Source organism: Ochotona princeps, chromosome 22 (assembly GCF_030435755.1).
Source record: "Ochotona princeps isolate mOchPri1 chromosome 22, mOchPri1.hap1, whole genome shotgun sequence".
NCBI lineage: Eukaryota > Metazoa > Chordata > Mammalia > Lagomorpha > Ochotonidae > Ochotona > Ochotona princeps.
Window position 1 is genome coordinate 16,946,836 of NC_080853.1, and position 20,153 is coordinate 16,966,988.

At 48.2% G+C, this 20,153-nt stretch overlaps 2 protein-coding genes across 8 annotated transcripts in view; one reads left to right on the top strand and one right to left on the bottom strand.

The window, feature by feature from the left end:
- Window positions 1–15,300, top strand: part of LOC101531814 (RNA-binding protein 12) — a 38,967-nt gene extending 23,667 nt beyond the window's left edge. For all 6 annotated transcript variants that reach the window (XM_058679771.1, XM_058679767.1, XM_058679769.1 and 3 more), the window contains 15 exons: window positions 9,660–9,788; window positions 9,887–10,066; window positions 10,223–10,297; window positions 10,377–10,448; window positions 10,585–10,665; window positions 10,835–10,924; window positions 11,023–11,109; window positions 11,248–11,334; window positions 11,420–11,479; window positions 11,560–11,693; window positions 11,776–11,830; window positions 12,079–12,130; window positions 14,259–14,392; window positions 14,539–14,775; window positions 14,936–15,300. In XM_058679771.1, the coding sequence (XP_058535754.1) occupies window positions 9,660–9,788; window positions 9,887–10,066; window positions 10,223–10,297; window positions 10,377–10,448; window positions 10,585–10,665; window positions 10,835–10,924; window positions 11,023–11,109; window positions 11,248–11,334; window positions 11,420–11,479; window positions 11,560–11,693; window positions 11,776–11,830; window positions 12,079–12,130; window positions 14,259–14,392; window positions 14,539–14,775; window positions 14,936–15,076 (1,614 nt within the window). In that variant the 3' untranslated portion in view covers window positions 15,077–15,300. The remainder of the gene's footprint in view (window positions 1–9,659; window positions 9,789–9,886; window positions 10,067–10,222; window positions 10,298–10,376; window positions 10,449–10,584; window positions 10,666–10,834; window positions 10,925–11,022; window positions 11,110–11,247; window positions 11,335–11,419; window positions 11,480–11,559; window positions 11,694–11,775; window positions 11,831–12,078; window positions 12,131–14,258; window positions 14,393–14,538; window positions 14,776–14,935) is intronic.
- A 941-nt stretch (window positions 15,301–16,241) lies between these two features.
- SPAG4 (sperm associated antigen 4) lies at window positions 16,242–19,877 on the bottom strand. 2 transcript variants are annotated; one of them, XM_004585766.3, is made up of 12 exons: window positions 19,528–19,877; window positions 19,008–19,109; window positions 18,824–18,890; window positions 18,616–18,677; window positions 18,395–18,438; window positions 18,136–18,161; window positions 17,941–18,049; window positions 17,691–17,766; window positions 17,482–17,597; window positions 17,016–17,183; window positions 16,517–16,606; window positions 16,242–16,417 (listed from the first exon to the last, which is right to left on the bottom strand). In XM_004585766.3, exons 1-12 carry the CDS (start codon window positions 19,835–19,837, stop codon window positions 16,259–16,261), a joined length of 1,329 nt encoding a protein of 442 aa, XP_004585823.2. In that variant the 5' UTR covers window positions 19,838–19,877; the 3' UTR covers window positions 16,242–16,258. The 2 variants fall into 2 exon arrangements, with proteins under 2 accessions (XP_004585823.2, XP_004585824.2); XM_004585767.2 differs by having other exon boundaries at window positions 19,547–19,844.
- Between the last annotated feature and the right edge of the window lie 276 nt (window positions 19,878–20,153).

Genomic DNA, 20,153 nt, shown 5'->3' on the forward strand with positions numbered 1-20,153 from the left:
ACCATGACTGGGCTGTTAAGAGTAGTCCTTACACCCGGGTGCAGTTCGTTTGTGTTTCCTTGCAGCCTGTGTATCATCACCTAGGCTGGACAAAGAAAACAGGAATTGTTAGCTAGTATCCTCACTGTTTAAGCTTTTTTGAATGGAAGAAGGCAATGTTAACTCCTGAGCTTAACTGATGAATGAATTTCATGTCATCTGGTCCTTAATTGGATCCAGCATCTGGAGAAAAGACTTGTTGTGTTTCTAAAGCACAGATTTAGAACCTCCCAAGCCAGAGCAGGGGTGCCATGAAAAATGAAGGACGACACTCCTTGTTAGTATAGAGTAGGATGCCTGTAATGGGTGGTACATTGATAAAATGGCAGCAAAGGAAACCCCATCTGAGCATTTGCCCACCTTATAAAGTTTTGAACTTATTGACATGCAGTTTCAAACTTCTTTAACATTCAACAGTTGGCTATTGTAAAGCCATAGGAGCCTGTTAGCACACTTCTGCAGGTGTCCTTTGGGTGTCTTTAATTTGCCATTCTGTGATCAGGGATGATTTGTGGGACAGGAGATACCAAGGATTAGTTTTATCTAAAGAAATTTGTCATTTAACTGACAAGCAAAAAGTGGAGAAACAACAGAATGCAGTGTGTGGTAAACAGTTTAACACCTAAGGCTTAGTGTGATGATTTTGCCAGTGTCGTCAATGTGGCGCAAAATGTTTAATTCTGACTAGGAAGGATAAAGCCAGTATTTGAAAATTTGCCACATCACTGCAAAACCCATTCTGTCCACTACATTAGATTGCTATTGATTATAAAGGATGTTGTTTTATTTTTATTTCTTTAAAGATTTATTTATTTTTATTGGAAAGTCAGATATACAGAGGAGGAAAGACAGAGAGGAAGATCTTCCGTCCGATGATTCACTCCCCAAGTGAGCCGCAATGGCCGGTGCTGTGCCGATCCGAAGCCAGGAGCCAGAAACTTCTTCCAGGTCTTCCATACGAGTACAGAGTCCCAAGGCCTTGGGCCGTCCTCAACTGCTTTCCCAGTCCGCAAGCAGGGAGCTGGATGGGAAGTGGAGCTACCGGGATTAGAACCGGCGCCCATATGGGATCCCGGGGGCGTTCAAGGCAAGGACTTTCGCCGCTAGGCCATGCCGCCAGGCCCAGGATGTTGTTTTAATAGAGGGATATAACCAAAGTTCTAGACCGATGGGAATCCAGCTGTCTAAGTCTATCCTGCATTTCAACTATTGCATCTCAACTAAATAAGTACATGAAATGATCTTAGTCAAGTCACTTTTTTTCCAGAAAGCCAGTTTTTTTTTTTTAATTTATTTTATTGTATTGTTGACAATGGTTACATAGTTAATTACGGTTAAAAAAAAAGGTTCAGGGATATAAGGAAGTGGGTAATACTATTATGTCCATATTGTTTCCATCATGTATCTGAGGTAAAGGAATATTGAGGGAGAAGCCTCACCCGGTTTCCCGCCCACCCCAAGTCCTGGATGTGGGGCATGCTCTGAGATATTTGCTTGAGTGGTTTTAATAGTTCTCCAGTTATGAATCGCTGCCAGTTTCGCTCGATGAGGTCGTCCGCTGATTGATATGGTCCATCATAAAGTCTCCGTTCGCCCCATATTTCGCTGCCAACAATATACAGCTGAGGTGAATGATTGACCTGTTCTGTCTTCTGTCTTTTCTTGGTTAGAGTTCTGAGTCCAGCAGTTCGATTGGGGAGATCTCCAAAGAAACTTTGAGGTATTCCCAGACCAGATTCTTGCATGTTCTAGAAAGCACAGGACCTGGCACAGTCCATCACCCCGATCAACTGGTAGTTTCAATTGCTGGGTGGGTTCTGTTTTCAGTCCCAAGTTGCACTGGAACCAATGGGTGTTGCAGTCCAGTCTGGTTCTGCCCAGCACATACTCGGCCCTTACATCAACCAGTGGGAGCTGCAGCCTAGTCGGGGCGACCCACATTAACCCCCACCAGGCCCGCTCCCTACCCTGGTTTGCCAGTATGTGTAGCAGTAGACCCGTATGTCCCCCATCCCATTTGGCTCCTGTACTTGTCACTGGGTATTGAAGCTTAGTTCCATCTAACCAACTCAACCATCCAGCCCTCACGGATGTTGTTGAGTGCCTCTCTGTCTAGCCACCCCAGGCCCCCTCCTAGTTTTCATGCCCTCCCGCGGGAGTAGTGACCCAAGAAGGGGGAACCCACTTTTTCCCTCCCAGGTCTCTCTCTCTCCCGGTTTATGCACTCTTTAGGTGGTTCTGTGGTTTAACTTCAGAAAGCCAGTTTTCTTAATTTCTTAAGTTATGCCAGAAATGTTTAACAGGTGCTAACTGTCACGTGCCACGTTTGCACCAGGTTGTCTGTGTAGTCAGCAGTCTGGCCATCAGCACACCAGTTCAAGGAGGTACACTTGGGTGGCTGACACTAATAACTCGCTTGAGTTCATCTACAATGATCTTGCCCTCCAAGACCCAGATCTTGTTACTTAATATTTATTAAAAAAAAAAAAAAAACATTATTTGAGAGTGAGATCTTTCATTTTCTGGTTCATTCCACAGAAGACTGTCATGGCCAAGGCTGGACTATGTCAGAACCAGGAACTGCATCCAGGTTTGTCCCATGTAGTTTCAGAGGCCCAAGTTCTGGACAAGCTGCTCCTTGCTTTCCCAAGTACAGAAACGGGGAGCTAGCTCAGAAATGGAACAACTAACTGGAGCTTGAACTGGAGCATATGTGGAAGGCCAGCATTGCAAGTTGGCGTCTTCACCTGGTGCACCAGAACGCACTCCCCATGAGTAGGGACACTCTAGCCCCATCTAAGTGTGAACTTGTCCTGCTAGGATGAAAAGCAGATTCTAAGGGAATTAGAATGAGGCTTCTGAAACTCAGAAACACAGTTGGAGCTGCCCTTATACTTGGCTGTTTAGCCAATACAGACTAGTTCCAAATGGAAAAGTGTTGTAATGGGTACATGGAGATAAGCTTGCCTCTCCCTTCATGGCCTAACAGAAGGCTGAGGATCCTTCAGATGTCATCCTATCCTACATTTTTACTAACAACACCTGTTATATCCCAATCCCTGGAATGGGAAAAAAAACATGTGTCCCTCACTTTGTTGAATTTACAGTCTAGTAGAGAAATATCTGATAAGCATGTTACAGATTTTTGCTAGGTTCATGAGAAATTTGTCCAAGGAAGGTCTTGTACTGCAAAAGAGAACAAGTCTGACAAGACTTGTGGTAGAAATGGTAAGATGGATTACTACAGACATCTCAGGTCAGATGTTTCTGACTTCCATTAATATTTCATATCATTTTATAAAATTCTTATTTGAAAAAGGCTGACAGTAAATGAGTCTTGTTTAAATTATGTAACTTTTAAGAGGAAACGATAGGAATTTTAATTTCAAAACATTTAAGCGGAAGTAGATAAAGATTTGGAAGAGAATAACCCCATGAATTATAGGTGATTTAAGGGAAATAATGGCTTTCGTAAAGAATTGTTGATTCTATGGGACTGTGTGTGTGTGTGTTCACATGGGTCTGGGGTGGAACAGATAATAAAGTTCTACCTCTCGAGAATGGGAGCCAGGCCACCTTAGTCATCATGTAAACAAGGCTTAACATGCTTCCTGAGACATGGCAGCCAACCTGGTTGTGGTTATGGCTTGACATTAAGTTTAAAGAGGAAACTTACAAAGATCATACAATGGAGCCAGCTACATGGGAAGGTGGTAATGACTAAGAATGTTCTGGTGCACCAGCAAGTGAGGCCTAGAACAGCAAGAATCTCCTATCCCACTGCATGTGTGGCCCAAATCAAAAGCCTTCTTGAATGGAATCTTTTAGAACTCGTAAGATGACAGTAATCTCAACACTTTCGCTTGTCATTGCACTTGTGATTTACAATAAGATTTTACTAGAAGGAAGGCTTGTACATTTCCAATTTTCTCCCAACATTTAATGATGAAAGTTTCCAACATGAAAAGAAAATGGTTTTTGTTGCATTTCAAAAATGGCAGGCACAGTTACACTTCAGCTTTTCTGAGTTCAACATTGGTGTTTTGCCTTTTTTAAATTAAATAAAGTTTATTTGCAGCCAGATGTGTAACGACCAAAGATACCATTAAGGAAAGTGACACATACATACACTTCCCTGTGATCCATGTTCCTGGCATGATAACTTTCGTCCCTGCTTTGAGTTCTTGCCTTTTCTTGGGTAATGTCTGTCCATCCCCTGGCAGAGATGGGAGCACAACTATTCTGAATTTTTCATCTTAAATTTTGCTTGTTCTGAAATTCCATGAAGAAACCATGTACTTTGAATGCATGTATCTTACAAATAGATATTATTTGTTTTTGTGGCTGGATAGTTTCTCTAAGCATTACAGTTCATTTACCTATTCTCGTTGATGGACACCCGAGCTGTTTCTAAGGTTTTTTTGGCCATTAATAAAGCTGCTGTAAACACTGTCGTTCAAATACTTGTGGATGTAATTTCTCTAAAATGAAAATCTAGGTGTGGAGTTACCCTTGGACTAGGTATACGATTGGTTTTGATACGTGTCCAGGTTGCTTTCCAGAGTGGTACGTGTGTGGAAGTTGCTCATTGCAGTTGCCCCTCAGTGTTGTCAGTCCTTAGATGTTCAGCTGTTGTGGTGTGTATAGAACATATCATTGTCGTCTTGCTTGCATTTCCCTAATGACTAATAATGTTTATCACTTTTCTGATTCATGGGAAGTGTTGATTGAATATTGACTATCATTTAATATTGAATTGTAGAAATCCTGCATTTAAATTTTAAGGAACAAGGATAGGATAGGATAGGATAGGATAGGATAGGATAGGATAGGATAGGATAGGGAAGACTTACTGCTGCATGTTAGTTTACATTAAAACACTTAAAACATGAGTTTAACCAAAGTTCAGTCATCATTTTTGCTAGGTAGTAAGCACTAATACTTAAGATACAGGTAATGCTCACTCCCAGTTCTAAGGAGGCCATAGTTTGTAGGATAAATAGCCAAAGTTAAACTACTTGTGGTTTCAAAAAAATATTCACTGAGTACTTCTGCAAGATATTCACCATTGAAAGTATCAGAAATGTAGAACTAGACAAACCAGGCAATGTTCGCACCTGTACAGCTTATTTTCTTGAGTGTTTGTTGGACCTGAGACAGATAATGCCAGAATTCTAAGGGGTGGAGAAGGTGTTCATGTGCATCAGAAAGCCCACCTGGCAGCAGCATAACTGGCTAAGTGGCTTGTTTGGCAAGGGTCAGGTCTTACAGGACCTCATATGGTGAAGCTGTGTTTTGTTTTCAGTGTTCTCTGAAATCATTCTGGAGTTTTAAGCAGAGAAATGGTAGGATCTGCCTTTTGTTTGGATAATAAACTCAAAATTGTGTGTGCAGTTTAGTAGGACTGATGAGGAATCTTACAGTCATACAGGAGAGAGAATGAAAACCTGCCTGTGGAATGTGGACAAAGTTTCATAAAGGAGTTGTGTCATACCAGCACCTTGGATGAGAGATTTGTTAGTAAAGTCGGGGAAGAGTGTGTGCAACCAGAAATAACTGGATGCCAGGAGATAAAGGGCAAGTGGCAGGTTGAGAAGGTATATTGCACAGCTGCTGAACTCGGCATCTATGCCTGCTGATAGTCTTACTAGAAATAAGAAGTTTTGATTCTTAGCTGTGGATAACTATGCAGATGTTTTAATTGAAGATTCTGTATGCGGGCATGAAGAATGATGAGGTGAGGAGGTCATGGTGATGGCTGAATAGTTGAGTTGCTATGAGCCATGTGTGAGATCTGGATTGAGCCCATGGCTCTTAGTATTGACCTGCCTCTGTCCAGAGCGTTACGGCATTTAAGGAGTGAACCTGACCACAAGAGCCCATCCCTTTGTCTCTACCTCACAAACTGTCCAACCCTCTATTGCAGTGCCTCACATACTAAACACAAGGATGATCTGAGTGAACGCTGTAGCGCAGCTGGTTAAGCTGCCACATTGGATGCCTACAACCCATATTGCAGTGCCTGTATTGAGTTCTGGCTGACCTGCAGCACAGTATCCTCCCGATACATCCAAGAGGTAGTGAATTATGGCAGACCACGTGCTTGAGTTTCTGCCACCCAGATGGGGAAAATCAGAGTTCCTGGCTGCTGGCTTCAGCCAAGGAGATTTGGAAATTGAAACCACACTTGGAGGAGCTCTTCCTCTTTGTGTCATCTTGCCTTTTAAATTTTTTCATGTATTTTTAAGATTCATTTTACTTGAAAGAGTTACAAAGAGAAAGGAAGAAACAGATATTCCATGCAGTGTTTCACTCCACAGGGGGTCACAGTGACCAGAACGAAGGTGACCCAAAGCTAGGAGCCTCAGAAAATAGCTTCTTCCAAGTCTCCCATGTGGTTGCTCGCTTCAGCAGCCCATATACCAATGGGTAAAGGTGCCACTCTCAGCTTGAGCCATCCTCAGCTGCTTTCCTTGGATATACACCAGCAGCAATAGGGGCGACCTGTGCTGCAGGTGCAGAATTAGCATAATAAACCACTGTATCAGCCCCTGATTTTTATTTTATTATTTTTTAAGATACATTTATTTTTACCAGAAAGGTAGATTAACAGAGAGGAGAGACAGAAACATCATCTTCAATCTGCTGGTTCACTTCCCAAGTGGCCACAATAGCAGGAGCTGAGAATCTGAAGCCAGGAGCCAGAGCTGCTTCCATGATCCCTCACACATATGCAGGGTCCTAAAGGCTTTGGGCCATGCTCTACTGCTCTTCCAGGCCACAAGCAAGCCACAAGGAGCTGGAAGAGAAGGAGATCAGCCAGGATTGGAACTGATGATTGCAAAGCGAGGATTTTAGCCACTGGGCTATCTCGTCAGGTCCACTGATTTTTATTTTTAAAGGTAACTGCTACAAGTTGGACTAGGGAAGAGAAAACCAAGAATAGTTACAAAGACATGTATGGAATGAAGTTCTTTAGAAAACCCAAAGTAAGTAGTATAAAATTGATACAGTACAGAAGAGTTTATGGTAGATAAAAGTCAAACCTGCATTCCACTGTAAGACACCTAAAGTCACATTTAGTGTTCTCTTTCAATGCATTTATATATTCAGATCTGTTATGTATATTTTTATTTTTTTTACGATTTATTTGTTTTTATTGGAAAGTCAGATATAGAGAGAGAAGGAGATACAGAGAGAAAAATCTTCCATCCACTGGTTTACTCCCCAAGCATCTGCAACAGGCAGAGCTGAGCCAATCCGAAGCCTGGAGCCTGAAGCTTTCTTCTCGGTCTCCCATGCAGGTGCAGGATCACAAGGCTTTGAGACGTCCTTGACTGCTTTCCCAGGTTCTAGGCAGGAAGCTGGATGGGAGCTGCAGCAGCTGGCATTAGAACTGGTACCCATAAGGTTTAGGCACTAGGCTCCTGTGCCAGATTCTGTTACGTTTATTTATACACATATAGTTTGAGTCTAAAATGGACTCACATTATTACCAGTCTTCACAGTTTTCTTTTTTTGAGAGTACTGTCTTATTTTTTAGCTGCTATTACGCATTTTGTTGTTTGAATATAACAACATAGTAACCAACCGGTTGATAACACCTTTAGGTTATGTCAGGATTTTCACACTTCTCGGCAATAATTAGAGATTTGTTCTTATTGTGTGTGCAATGCAAAATCACTGTCTCAGCACATGTGAGGCGGCATACATGGGGTTCAGGCTGTGGCTTTGAGGAACCAGTGGTCCTGATCCCTTGGTGTGTTCTGTTTCACATCTTTCCCTGAGGAACCTACGGTGGAATGGTCCAGATGGTTAAAAATCTGCAGGGGCAACAGTCAAAAGAATGGGGTTATTACTAGATATTTTACTTAGCTGTAACTAGAAACTGCTCAGGTGTTAGGAAGGTTCTCAGAAAGAGATGGGGAAGGGCTTTCCTGTGGAGCTGTAGATTGAGTAGAGGGGTAAGCGAAGGGTCGAAGTGAGAATTGCAACTGGTGTTGGTTGAAGTATCCTTTTAAGGAGCTGGGCTTGGTCATGGATGGATTTCAGGAGCAGTGGGGTTTGCCTGCTTGAGGAGATTAAGGAGGAGGCTGAGGGCTGTGAAAGGCAGCATGTGAAGTACATTCAGCCCTCAGTCATTTCAGCGCTGGATTGCTGTGTGCTGGGTGGAGGGAGGCCAAGGCAGCCTATGGTGTATTGCTGGAAAACCCAGCATGCCAAGTGCAGCTCATGAGAAATCCAGCTTCATGTGCACTCTTCACTAGTGCAGGTGGTGTGTGGGTACATGAGCCTGGGAAACAGCAGGAATAGTAAGGATCTGATGTGGATTGTTGGTGTGGTTTTAGGAGTGAGATGATCCATGGAAGGTGTTTCTGTAAGGGAGCTGATGAACTGCAGAGTCTGATGCCACTTGATTATGGCGGCAGGAGGTGGGACTGGGCTGAGACATAGCCTTTTTTAGCTTTTGTTTAGCAAATACTTACTGTCCATGTTTGGAATAGTCATGAGCAATTAAGAATTCCCCCCCTCACCGAGTTTACCTTGTAGTCAGGCAGATCATGTAAATATATTAGACATTGACAACTCATAAACAAAAAGCAAGAAATCGGTACGTGATGTGTCATTGGCATCATGGTTGACAATTTAAATCAACTAGAAAAATAGAGATGATTTTGAAGAGTTGGAAGCGGAAGAGGGAATAGCCAACCATGTACATCGGGTGAGGTTAAGAACATCCTAGGTACTACAGAGGCTCTGAGATAAAAGTAATGTTGACTGATTTGAGGGATGGCAATCCACGTAACTGGAATGAAGTAAGAGCAAAGGTGTTCTGAGATATGGTTAGGGAGATCTAGGTCTTCTAAAAACTGGTATGGGTTGGTGGGGTTTTTTTGTTTTTGTTTTTCTGAGAGCAAAGGGAAATCATTAGAGGGTTCAAACAGACATTTGGCATGACTTAAGTGCTAGTAGAGCCACTTTAGGTTCCATAGTGAGGATGCTAGGGTAGAGAGTGAAGAAGAGATACCATACGAAAAGGGAGTTTGTTGAAAAGACTAACGCAAGAAGTAATGATGGCTCCTACCAGATACTAACAGGGAAATATTGAGGGGACAGGTGTGAACAACTTGTCAGAGGCTAGGGAACCAGTCAATGGTGGGCTTCAAGGAAATCATTGGAAAAAGTCTTCTAGGCAGGGAGTCTGTGCATCATGGTTACATTGGGGGCAGTGTTGGGATCTGGTCTGCCCTGGGACTTACAGAGGGTTAGAATGGCATTCTTTGGTCTTTGCAGAGGTCAAAGTTGGTGTCTGGCTCTGGACAAGTGTTAGGACAAGATTTAGGGTGAGGACTAGTTTTGGACCAAAGTTGTAGATAGAGATTACTATTGCCTTTGCGTGTCTTTCCAGTAGAGTCTGGGATCAGCGATGGTTGTACTCTTTTCCTGTGATGTTGAATTCTCTTTGGAGGGTGGATAGGTATGGGAAGTTTAAGGCCTGCTCTTCCGTGAGGGTGGATACCGGCTCAACCATCCCCAAACGAAGCCTGCTGGCCCTGCTGGGAGTGTAGAATTTAGAGTTGGGATCCCAGTGCCTGACCCAGTTCCTTTCCCCCCCCCAGATGGCTCGCTGTGTGACCTTGGTTCAGCTTTCGGTTTCCTGTGAACACCTCATTGACAAGGACGTCGGCTCCAAATCTGACCCACTCTGCGTCCTTTTGCAGGATGTGGGAGGGGGCAGCTGGGCAGAGGTGAGGTGGACCACGGAGAGGTTGCGAAGTTGCAGGGGGAGGTTGCACTTGTTTTGGGTTGGAGGGTCTGCAGGGTGCTTATTGGCTTCTGCCCACAGCTTGGCCGGACTGAGAGAGTATGGAATTGCTCAAGCCCTGAGTTCTCCAAGACTTTGCAGCTGGAGTACCACTTTGAGACTGTCCAGAAGCTACGCTTTGGAGTCTACGACATAGACAACAAGACACCAGAGCTAGGGGATGATGACTTTCTTGGTGGAGCTGAATGTTCGCTAGGACAGGTATGTGGGACCAGGATTGTGGATTCTCCCCACCCTATTAGGACTCTCTGTAAGAGCCCTGTTAGACCACTCAGCCTGCCTTCAAGTGGGGAGCAGGGGTCCACAGGATATGTATCTGTCTGAGATTTTGAAGCCTCCTTCCTTGCTTTTCTCTAGATTGTGTCTAGCCAGTTGCTAACTCTGCCCTTGATGTTGAAGCCTGGAAAGCCTGCTGGGCGGGGAACCATAACGGTAAGGAAGAACCCAGCAAGGCTGGAGTGAGGGTTTAGATCAATAAAAAATTGACAGAAATGATTATCTCCCCTCCTAGGTCTCTGCTCAAGAACTCAAAGATGGTCGTGTAGTCACCATGGAGGTAGCGGCCAGAAATCTAGACAAGAAGGTTTGTGTTAGCAGACTCTGGGAATCCAAGAACTATGGAACCTGGGATAGTGTGTGGGAAATGGGTGGGATAGAGAGCTGGCATTGTAGTTGTTTCTCTCTGAGTCTTGTAACCAGGGTATCTATGGCATTGACAGGACTTTCTGGGAAAATCAGATCCGTTCCTGGAGTTCTTCCGCCAAGGTGATGGGAAGTGGCACCTGACATACAGATCAGAGGTGTGAGACCCCTGAGATTTCTGGGATGGAGTGGGAGAGGTTCTCTGGGGCCTTGTGACTGCATTGCTTAGAACATAGGGAGAAAAAGACTGCAGATATGGGTAAGGAGAGGGTGGCAGAGTGTCACGCTCAGGCCGGAGCTCACTGATGCCTTGACACTCAACTTCAGGTAATCAAGAACAATCTGAATCCTACATGGAAGCGCTTCTCAGTGCCACTTCAGCATTTCTGCGGCGGGGACCCCAGCACACCCATCCAGGTAAGGAGCTTGCCCCACCAAGTAGACTGAGAAACAGAACAGTGTGGGGAGGGACATGTTCTCACCTGCCTCTTTGCACTTACACCCCTTACTCTCAGGTGCGGTGCTCAGACTATGACAGTGATGGCTCCCATGATCTCATTGGTACCTTCCACACCAGTTTGTCTGAGCTGCAAAAGGTTCCGGTAAGTCCTGGCCCTGATCAGGGCTATTCAGTGGGCCTAGAAGGCTGCCACCTTCAGAAGATGGGGCATCGAGGGCAGCCTGATTGCTTTGCAGGTACTTGGATTTTCCTGGCCTAATTTTCCTCCTATCCTCATTAGACTGAATTTGAATGCATCCACCCTGAGAAACAGCAAAAAAAGAAAAACTACAAGAATTCTGGAACTATCTGTGTCAAAGTATGCCAGGTACGGCAGTATCACATGTAACCCAGGCTTAATTCCACCATCCCAGACCCTTTCATCCAAGCTGTGACCCTGATTTTGTTCACAGGTGGAAACAGAGTACTCCTTCCTTGACTATGTGATGGGAGGCTGTCAGATCAGCTTTACTGTAAGTTGCATTACTGAGTGCGAGGGAGCAAGTGTTTGGCCTCAAGGTGACCTTCAGCTTGCTTCCTGCACTCCTCCAAGGTTGGTGTGGACTTCACTGGGTCCAATGGAGACCCCTCGTCACCTGACTCCCTGCACTACCTGAGTCCAACAGGGGTCAACGAGTACCTGACAGCCCTGTGGAGCGTGGGCAGCGTGATTCAGGACTATGACTCGTGAGTAACACCCTATGGATGCTTCAACTTTTAGGCTCACAGTTCCCACACTGCCTCTTCACAATTCGCTATCCTCCCACAGGGACAAGCTGTTCCCAGCCTTTGGGTTTGGGGCCCAGGTGCCCCCTCACTGGCAGGTAAGCGTTTTGTTCCTCTCCTGTTTTTGGTTTCAAGATCCTCATTTTTTGGGAAGGCAATGAAATTATTTGCTGCCTGGTCCATTGACTGCAAGAGATACAGGGTCACATACTTGCAGGTGTGTGCACACCAAACGCTCACAGGGTGAAACAATTGGTGTGGGGTCTTGCTTCAGGCTGCAGTGCCCTTTCTCTATGCAAAAATCATTTTCCTTGAAAAAAAAAATCATTTTCCTCCTTGCCCTCAGGTCTCACATGAATTTGCCTTGAACTTCAACCCCAGTAACCCCTATTGTGCAGGTAAGTTCCCTCATGCTTGTCATGTTGAGCAAATCTGTATACACCTAAAGAAAAAGCGCATAAGAGCAACTGGGGGTGGGGGGCAGATGGCTATCTGCATTCTGCAGACAGGTGTATTTTAGGGGCGGGCCTGAGTGAGATCCTCATTGGATCACTTGCTAGCCATGTGACTAGAAGCAACTTGCTTAGCCTTGTGTGCTTTGCTTTCACAATAAGTGTCCACTGGGAGGGTTTAGGTAAGGCAGTGAGCTTGGCTCACATCAAACCTATCTAAAACATGATAGCTGCCATCCTGGCTAAAAGCTTGCAGGTACTTGTTTGGACGTCAGTGGAATCCGTGGTGCTTTTCTGCAGGTGTTTCTTGGTTCTCGGGTTTTGTTTCTATTTAGCCAGAATTCCCAAAAAGCCTGTGTGGCTCCCCATCACCCCCAGGTAGGCAACAAATTGAAGTGTGGGAAACTTGATCTGAAAAATTAAATTTTTATTTTGTATTTTGACATAAAGTTGCAGGAATAGTCATGAAGGTTCATATTATTAGAGCTCAGAGTTCTTAAGATCAAGAAGATTGACTTTTTTAAAAAAAGACTTTTTTTTTTAATATTTATTCATTTTATTACAAAGTCAGATATACAGAGAGGAGGAGGAAAGACAGAGAGGAAGATCTTCCATCTGATGATTCACTCCCCTAGTGAGCCGCAACAGCCGGTGCGCCCATCCGAAGCAGGGAACCAGGAACCTCTTCCGGGTCCCCCACGCAGGTACAGGGTCCCAAAGCTTTGGGCCATCCTCGACTGCTTTCCCAGGCCACAAGCAGGGAGCTGGATGGAAAGTGGAGCTGCCGGGATTAGATCTGGCGCCCATATGGGATCCTGGGGCGTTCAAGGCGAGGACTTTAGCTACTAGGCCACACCGCTGGGCCCAAGAAGATTGACTTTCATGGCCAAAATACTGTTTTCCAATCTATACCATTTATTCAGATTTTTGCAGATGTCCTAATGTTCTTTAGAGCAACTACATTCAAACACTGCATTCAGTTGCCCTCTGTTTTTCATCTGACAGAGTTCATGATGCTAACATTTTTTTTTAAGAGTACAGACCAGTCAGCATCTAGAATGTCCTTCAGTTTAGGGTTATCTGATGAATTGTCATGGTTAAATTCAGGTTAGATGTGTGTCTTGGAAGGAAAACCATCTGTGTGATTCTGTGTGTTCTCAGTGCTTCATATCAGGAGGCGCATCATATTGATTTGTCCCATTACTATTCATGTTAACACTTGGTTAAGGTAGGTTTCTGCCCTGCACAAAGTGCATCTTTCTGTTTGTTAAAAGTACCTTCTGGGAAAAAAACTTAGAAACTATATAAATAGGGCCCGGCGGCATGGCCTAGCAGCTAGAGTCCTCGCCTTGAAAGCCCCGGGATCCCATATGGCTGCCGGTTCTAATCCCGGCAGCTCCACTTCCCATCCAGCTCCCTGCTTGTGGCCTGGGAAAGCAGCTGAGGACAGCCCAATGCATTGGGACACTGCACCCGCGTGGGGGACCCGGAAGAGGTTCCTGGTTTCCGGCTTCGGATCGGCGTGCATCGGCCCGTTGCGGCTCCCTTGGGGAGTGAATCATCGGATGGAAGATCTTCCTCTCTGTCTCTCCTCTGTGTATATCTGACTGTAACAAAATGAATAAATCTTTAAAAAAAAAAAAAAGAAACTATATAAGTATCAGTTATCCTCTTGTTTTAACATCCTTTGATGATCCTCATCTGAATCATTATTTCTGATGATTGCCTAAAGATTTTGTGAATCCTCCTTTTGCTTTGGTTGAGCTTTCCTTCTTAGTAATTATTTAATATCAATATGGATTGTTATATTACATGGATTTTAATAGGTTATAATTTGATGCTCAGATTGTCCTGGATTTGTCCAGGGAATCCCCTTAATATAAGGCTTTAATTCAGACTATAATTTGTGATGTCTTCTTTTTTCAAGCCTTACTATCCTTACATAGGATTACATACCCTTGACTGAGATACATCTAGCTTCCCAGAAGTGTCGGACTCATATGGGGTAATTTCAAGCGTGACCTGAGAGGTTCAGGATTATACCATGTTCTCTGCCCTGTTTCCTTCCCTGCAGGCATCCAGGGCATTGTGGATGCATACCGCCAGGCTCTGCCCCAAGTTCGCCTTTATGGCCCCACCAATTTTGCACCCATCATCAACCATGTGGCCAGATTTGCAGCTCAGGCTGCACAGCAGGGGACTGCCTCGGTGAGGCTCATGAACAATAGTAGCAGTGGGGTGGTCAGGGGCTCCCCTGGGAACTTGTCAGTGTAGAAATGGGCAGCTACGGGGTGTGGTCTGGGGGGGAATGGGAGGGAGGGTCTGTCTCAGAACATGCATGGCCTTGCCCCCAGCAATACTGCGTGCTGTTGCTGCTGACTGACGGTGCTGTAACTGACGTGGATGCCACATGTGAAGCGGTGGTGCGTGCCTCAAACCTGCCCATGTCAGTGATCATTGTGGGCGTGGGCAGTGCTGACTTCGAGGCCATGGAGCAGCTGGATGCTGATGGTGGACCCCTGCGTACACGTTTTGGGGAGGCAGCTGCCCGCGACATAGTGCAGTTTGTGCCCTTCCGCCGATTCCAGAATGTAAGTAGGGGCAAGTATGGGGACAGTTGACCTGGCACTGCCTGGTAGCAGTGAGGTTGAGGCACAGTGGGTGCTGCTCCTTCTGCCAGGCTGGTGCCAGATGCTGGGGTTTGTATCCTTTCTGTTCTGGGTCTCCTCTGACCTTGTCTTTTCCTGGCAGGCCCCTCGGGAGGCGTTGGCGCAGACTGTGCTTGCAGAAGTGCCCACACAACTAGTTTCCTACTTCAAGGCCCGGGGTTGGCCTCCATTCAAGCCACTTCCTCCTCCAGGAAAGGGCCCTGCACAGACCCCTCAGCCCTAGGTTTCCTTGGGGAGTAGGTGAGACCAATTATCATCCCTGTGTCCCCAAGATCCTATCCCTGTATGCTGCCCCCAGTGCTAGCACTTCATATTTGATACTTTTGTAATCTTGCACTTTATATTTGATACTTTTATACTTGCTGCGCTGTTGCTGCCTGGAGCCCGACTCCTTGCCTCTGGTACCCCTTGTTCAATAAAGACAACTGGAGATCACTGCTTTGCTACTTGTGTGTGTATGTGTTTGTGTGTTTGGGCTACAAGGTTGAATACTAGGTTTCCAGATTTTTATAAACATCAATGTGATAATCAATCTTGTAAGTATTACCTTTGGGAACATCTATGTTACAGTCTTAGAAAATGATTGATCCTGTCTTACAAAAGGAGTTACTGTAAGAGTATTGAAAGCAATATATATATATATATATGAAAGGCAAGAATTTAAGACTAGCAGTTAAATACCCATTAGCGGGGCTGATGTTATGGCATAGCCCATTATGCCTGTAGTGGCAACATCCTATAGCAGCACTGGTTAGAAGTCCTGGCTGCTCCACTTCTGACCCAGCTCTCTGCTAACGTGACTAGGAAAGCAGCAGATGGCAGCCCAAGTGCTTGAGCCCCTGCACCTGTATAGGAGACCCAGAAGCAGCTCCTGGTACCTGGCTTTGGCCTGACCAGCTCCAGGTTTTGTGTCTGTCCACCTTCTCTTCCTTTCGTAATTCTGCTTGTGACTCTGGTGTGAAGAGTTCTCAGGTATGTGTGTTGTCCTTTTCTTCCCCCTGGCAGGCTCCTTGGCGATCTGGACTGGTGAACACTGGATCACCCACAACACACTTGCCCAGACCCATGCACTCAGGCCTCATAAAGACATCCTAGGCAGGGGCTACCAGGTCTGCCATGAGGCAGGTTCCCCCAGCCCCCAGGCCTTTCCCCTCACTACCGTGTATCTGAGCAGGTTTCCTATTTGTGAGTGATGTGAGGGTTATGTTAGGTATCATGCCCACAGCACCATCTCTTTACACACAAAAGCAGTCCATCAATACCACTGCTGCAAGATTGTGTGGGATGTCAATATAAAAAGATGCTCTAGAAAATGGATCCCACTGCAGCCAAGTACCAGAGGCAGCTGGAGTGCAACCCCACACCCGCAGCACTGAGCTCCACTTGACTCCAACTGTCAGCCTGTTTAATGGGGCCCCCCAGGGACCCCTGTGGCACTGTCCCCTGGCCCCCCTGAGGTTCGCACACCATGGGCACGGACTCGATACAAGCATGTGAAACGTGGGTGTCCCCAGTTGCTGAGAATCTGGATCTTCACCTTGGGAAAGGCAGCTGGGGGGTTGTTCTGGGGGAGACAAAGGGGTGAGAGCTGTTCTTCCCAGGGCTTCCCTCCTCCCCAGCTGTACCCCTCCCCTTCACCTGCCACCCTCAGACACAGACACACCTGCAAGTGGAACGTCTGAATCTCCGATTTCTTCACATCAAAAGTGAATTTCCCCAAGAAAACTTCAGTCTCATCATCAGCCTGAAGGCCCTGACGGGAGTAGAGTAATGGAGGAGCAGTAAGGCGCAGGTGACAGGGAGAAAATCCTTTGTGGAGAATCAACTATGTATTCAATGGCTGAATGTGTGCTGTTGTGTGTCTGGGTGGTAGGTGGGTGCTAAGAAAGCAGGCTTTCCATCTTTGTCTGCCCAAGCTTTGTGACTTGAGGTACATTCCTTTGCTGTGAAGGGGAAGGTCAGAAGACTGCTTGACAGGCTGGTAGGAGGAGGTTGTGATGCCGCTGTTAAGGGCAATGACTATCATGGAGTAAAGCCTCAGCCATAACTCATTTGTATGTGGCTATAATCATTGAGAAGCCACAGCTGCCAAGGCTCGGACCCATCTTCCTGTGGCTTTCTAAGCAAAAGACCTCCCACTCCTGGCCCTAGCCCCAACTCACAAAGACTGCAAAGTCTCGGGGGGCGCTGTTGGCTCCCCCAGTGTGCGCCACGCTGGGTGGTGGATGCTGCAAGGTGATGTCGCTCAGCTGCACGCGACCTGGTAGCCGGATCACCACCTGGCCCTGGTCACCCTCGAAGGCCCAGCAATTCCCAGGGAACACATCTGGCTGTAGGCAGGGCAGGCAGCTAAGCAGGACTGGCCAATAGAGACAGTTGCCCACTCCCACTGCCCACCCAAGTAGGCCTCTGCTCCATGCAGTCCTGCTGGAGTTCCACCTTTACCCCATGTTCCTGCCCAGCCAGACCATGCCACACCATGCTGAGTGACTCCTGCTAGGTTTGGCTGGGAGCCTCCCAGGCACCTGGCCCCTCAGCGCATCCAAGTCCTGTGCCTCCTGGAGACGCCCTGGTTCCCTGGGCTGAGTCCTGCCTTGTTTCCACCCCAGCATCCAGGGCCAGGCCCACCTCTAGGATAACAGTGGGTGGCCGTGCATAGTTCCAAAAGCTAAAGCGCTTCCAGAAGTAGGCAGTGTTGGTGTCCTCATAGTCTTGGGAGGTCTTCTCCAGGTCGATCGAGGCTCCTGGAACAGGAAGACGTGACCCTCAGGCGGCTCCTACACCTTAATACCCATCTGTGTCCATCTCTGATCCATCCCAGCACCTCTGGGTCTTACCCACTGAGCTTAGCGCATAGTCTGGCTTCCGCACAAAATCCTCGTGGAGCCTCTGGAACACCAGCTTGGCCACTCTCTGAAAAGCGATGGGGCAGGGTGTGCAGGTAGGATTTAAGGTCAGAGCAGGGTTCTCAGGGACCCAGATGCTTGGCCTCAGAACCCAGGGAACCGGGATTGGAAATGTGGTTCTGGGATGGGCGGAACCACGGGGCCAGGCTCACTGTCAAGCAGGTGCAGCTGCAGGGCTCACCTCGCTGTTGACAGAGCGAACACTGGACACCTCCTTGTGGAGTTTGTCTAGTTCGGCTTGGAGCTGCTGCAACTGCTGCCCCTGGGAGCGCACACGCTCATGGTAATCACTGGAGGATGGGAGGCAGCCAAGGTTGGCTCCCTGTTCCTCCCTTGGAGCCCGCTCAGTTTCCCCACCCTAGAATCCCTCTTTCACCTTAGAGTCAGCATCTCCTTAGGTTCCTATTGCAGGAAAGGAGGGTGGGGCACAAAACAGCTCCGCTCAGTTGCTGGTCACCTTGGGCCCACTTCAGCCTAGAGGTACCTAGCCTCCAATCTCTTTGTGAGGACTGTGCTCCCAGCTCACACCTGGCTCCTGATCTTTGCAGACCACAGCCTCACACCCTGGCAGCTCAGGAATCCCCACCCCTCCAGATTCAAAGCCCACCACCCACCTCAGGACAAACCTCACTCACGTTCTCCAAAGGCGGGACTAGGTACAGGAGTCCCCACCACAGTACTGAAGACAGAAGGGAGAGTATCAGAAAGAAGGAAAGGAAGGCAGGGGTGTCTCTAACCTAGGGGGCTGGGGAAAAAGACGAGGGGGTAGAGTCTTCGGGGTGGGGGCCATGGCCTTAGGGTTATGGGAGGAAAGAGGCAGGATTTGGCATCCAAGGGGTTCTGTCTGTGCCCTCACCTGCCAGAAAGAAACCCAGCAGCGACAGAGCGGTGAGCAGGAACCGGACGGAACAGACTTCCCTGAGGGACGGTAGGCAGGCTGAGGCTCAGACTGGGGCAACCCCGCAGCCCCCTCCCCATCCTAGACCCAGCTCCTGCGAACGAGACTCAGCCAGTTCTGAACCAGCTGAGCCTCAACCGGGCCCGGCCCTGCCCCGCCCTCTGACCTGTACACACTGACCAGCACGTCTCCTGCCAGGGACAGCAGCACGCTCAGCACCTGGAAGAGCAGGCCTGGGGGCGGGAGAAGTCTCATCAGGCCGGGGTGAGGGACAGGGGAGCAGGGATGGGGCTCGGCCCAGAGGAGGGGCAGTTGGGGCGGAGGGAAATGGGTGCTGGCCTGGCTCGTACTCAGCAAGCTCTTGGACACACGCAGGGGAGGCATCTCCCGCCTCAGATCCAGAGAGAGAAGGTCGAGCGGCTCTTCAGACACTACGGGAGCCTCGGTCGGTTCTGCGGGAGCCCAAGGGCTCCATTGGGGCCTGGCGCACCGCAGGCCTGTTTGTCCCCCTGCATCCAGCTGTAGATTGCCCAAACCAGCAGCCAGAAGGCTGGGCAGTCTCTCCCGGGCTCGACTCCCGCGGGACCCCCACGGCGGCCCGCGGGACATCCTGAAGCCCCGCCCCTCAGGGCAGTGCTGGAGAATTAGCAACGCCCCCAAACGGATGCTCCGCCCTCCAACTGAGGGATTGGTGCCCCACCTCCATTCCCCTAAAGCCACGCCTCCTCACCAGTGATGCCCAATCACGGAGTTTCCCCGCCCCCTCCCAGGAGGGCTCCGCTAAGCACCGCCCCTCATAATCGCCTCCCAAGCCCCGCCCAGTAGGCCCGACTCCTCCCTCCACTCACCAGGGTTAGACCCCGCCCGCACCCGAGGCCCCGCCCCTCACGGTTGCCGCGCCACTGGCTGTCTGCCCATTGTAGCTCCGAGGCGCAGGCTTCGGCCGAGAGCTTTCTTCCCATGTGGTTCTTCCGGGCACTCCTGCGCTCAAGGCGGGCTCACCACAGCTCGAGCCCTGGGCTCTTCTGCCCTCGAGCTCCCCAGGCCCCGACCCAGCTGACCGGTGCCCGCGGCTGATCCCTGAGGTGACGCTCTCAGAGCTATTACTGTTGTCGCTGTAGAAGTTGGGCTTGTGTTTGTGTGGAGACGCGGCCGAGCCCGGGCGGGGGCTCCGCCGCATCCTGACCGGGACGCCCCAAGTCGCTCGCGCGGCAGCAAAGGCCCTCGCGTCCCCCTCAGCAGCTGCGTGCAGCCGGCGGGCCCTGAGGCCCGACTCAGCTCTCTGTATCTGGGCCGAGTTGCCAAACGTCATAAAAGGGACCCACGTCTCCGTGGAGCGCCCTGACCGCGCGTCACAGAGCTAGCCGTGACGTCCCTGGGAGCCATGGCAGCCTCTTATTCTTGCGGACGTCTGAAACAAGCAGTGACCTACCTCACAGCCACTTCCCAGGACACCTTATCTAAAAATGCACCCAGAATATCTATCCCCTTTCCCT

Coding starts and splice junctions, on each gene's coding strand:
- SPAG4 (XM_004585766.3), bottom strand. CDS start 19,837: ATGCGGCGGAGCCCCCGCCCGGGCTCGGCCGCGTCTCCACACAAACAC. Junction 17,767..17,940: donor TTCGCTCTGTCAACAGCGAG/GTGAGCCCTGCA, acceptor ATCGCTTTTCAG/AGAGTGGCCAAGCTGGTGTT. Junction 17,598..17,690: donor CTATGCGCTAAGCTCAGTGG/GTAAGACCCAGA, acceptor TTCCTGTTCCAG/GAGCCTCGATCGACCTGGAG.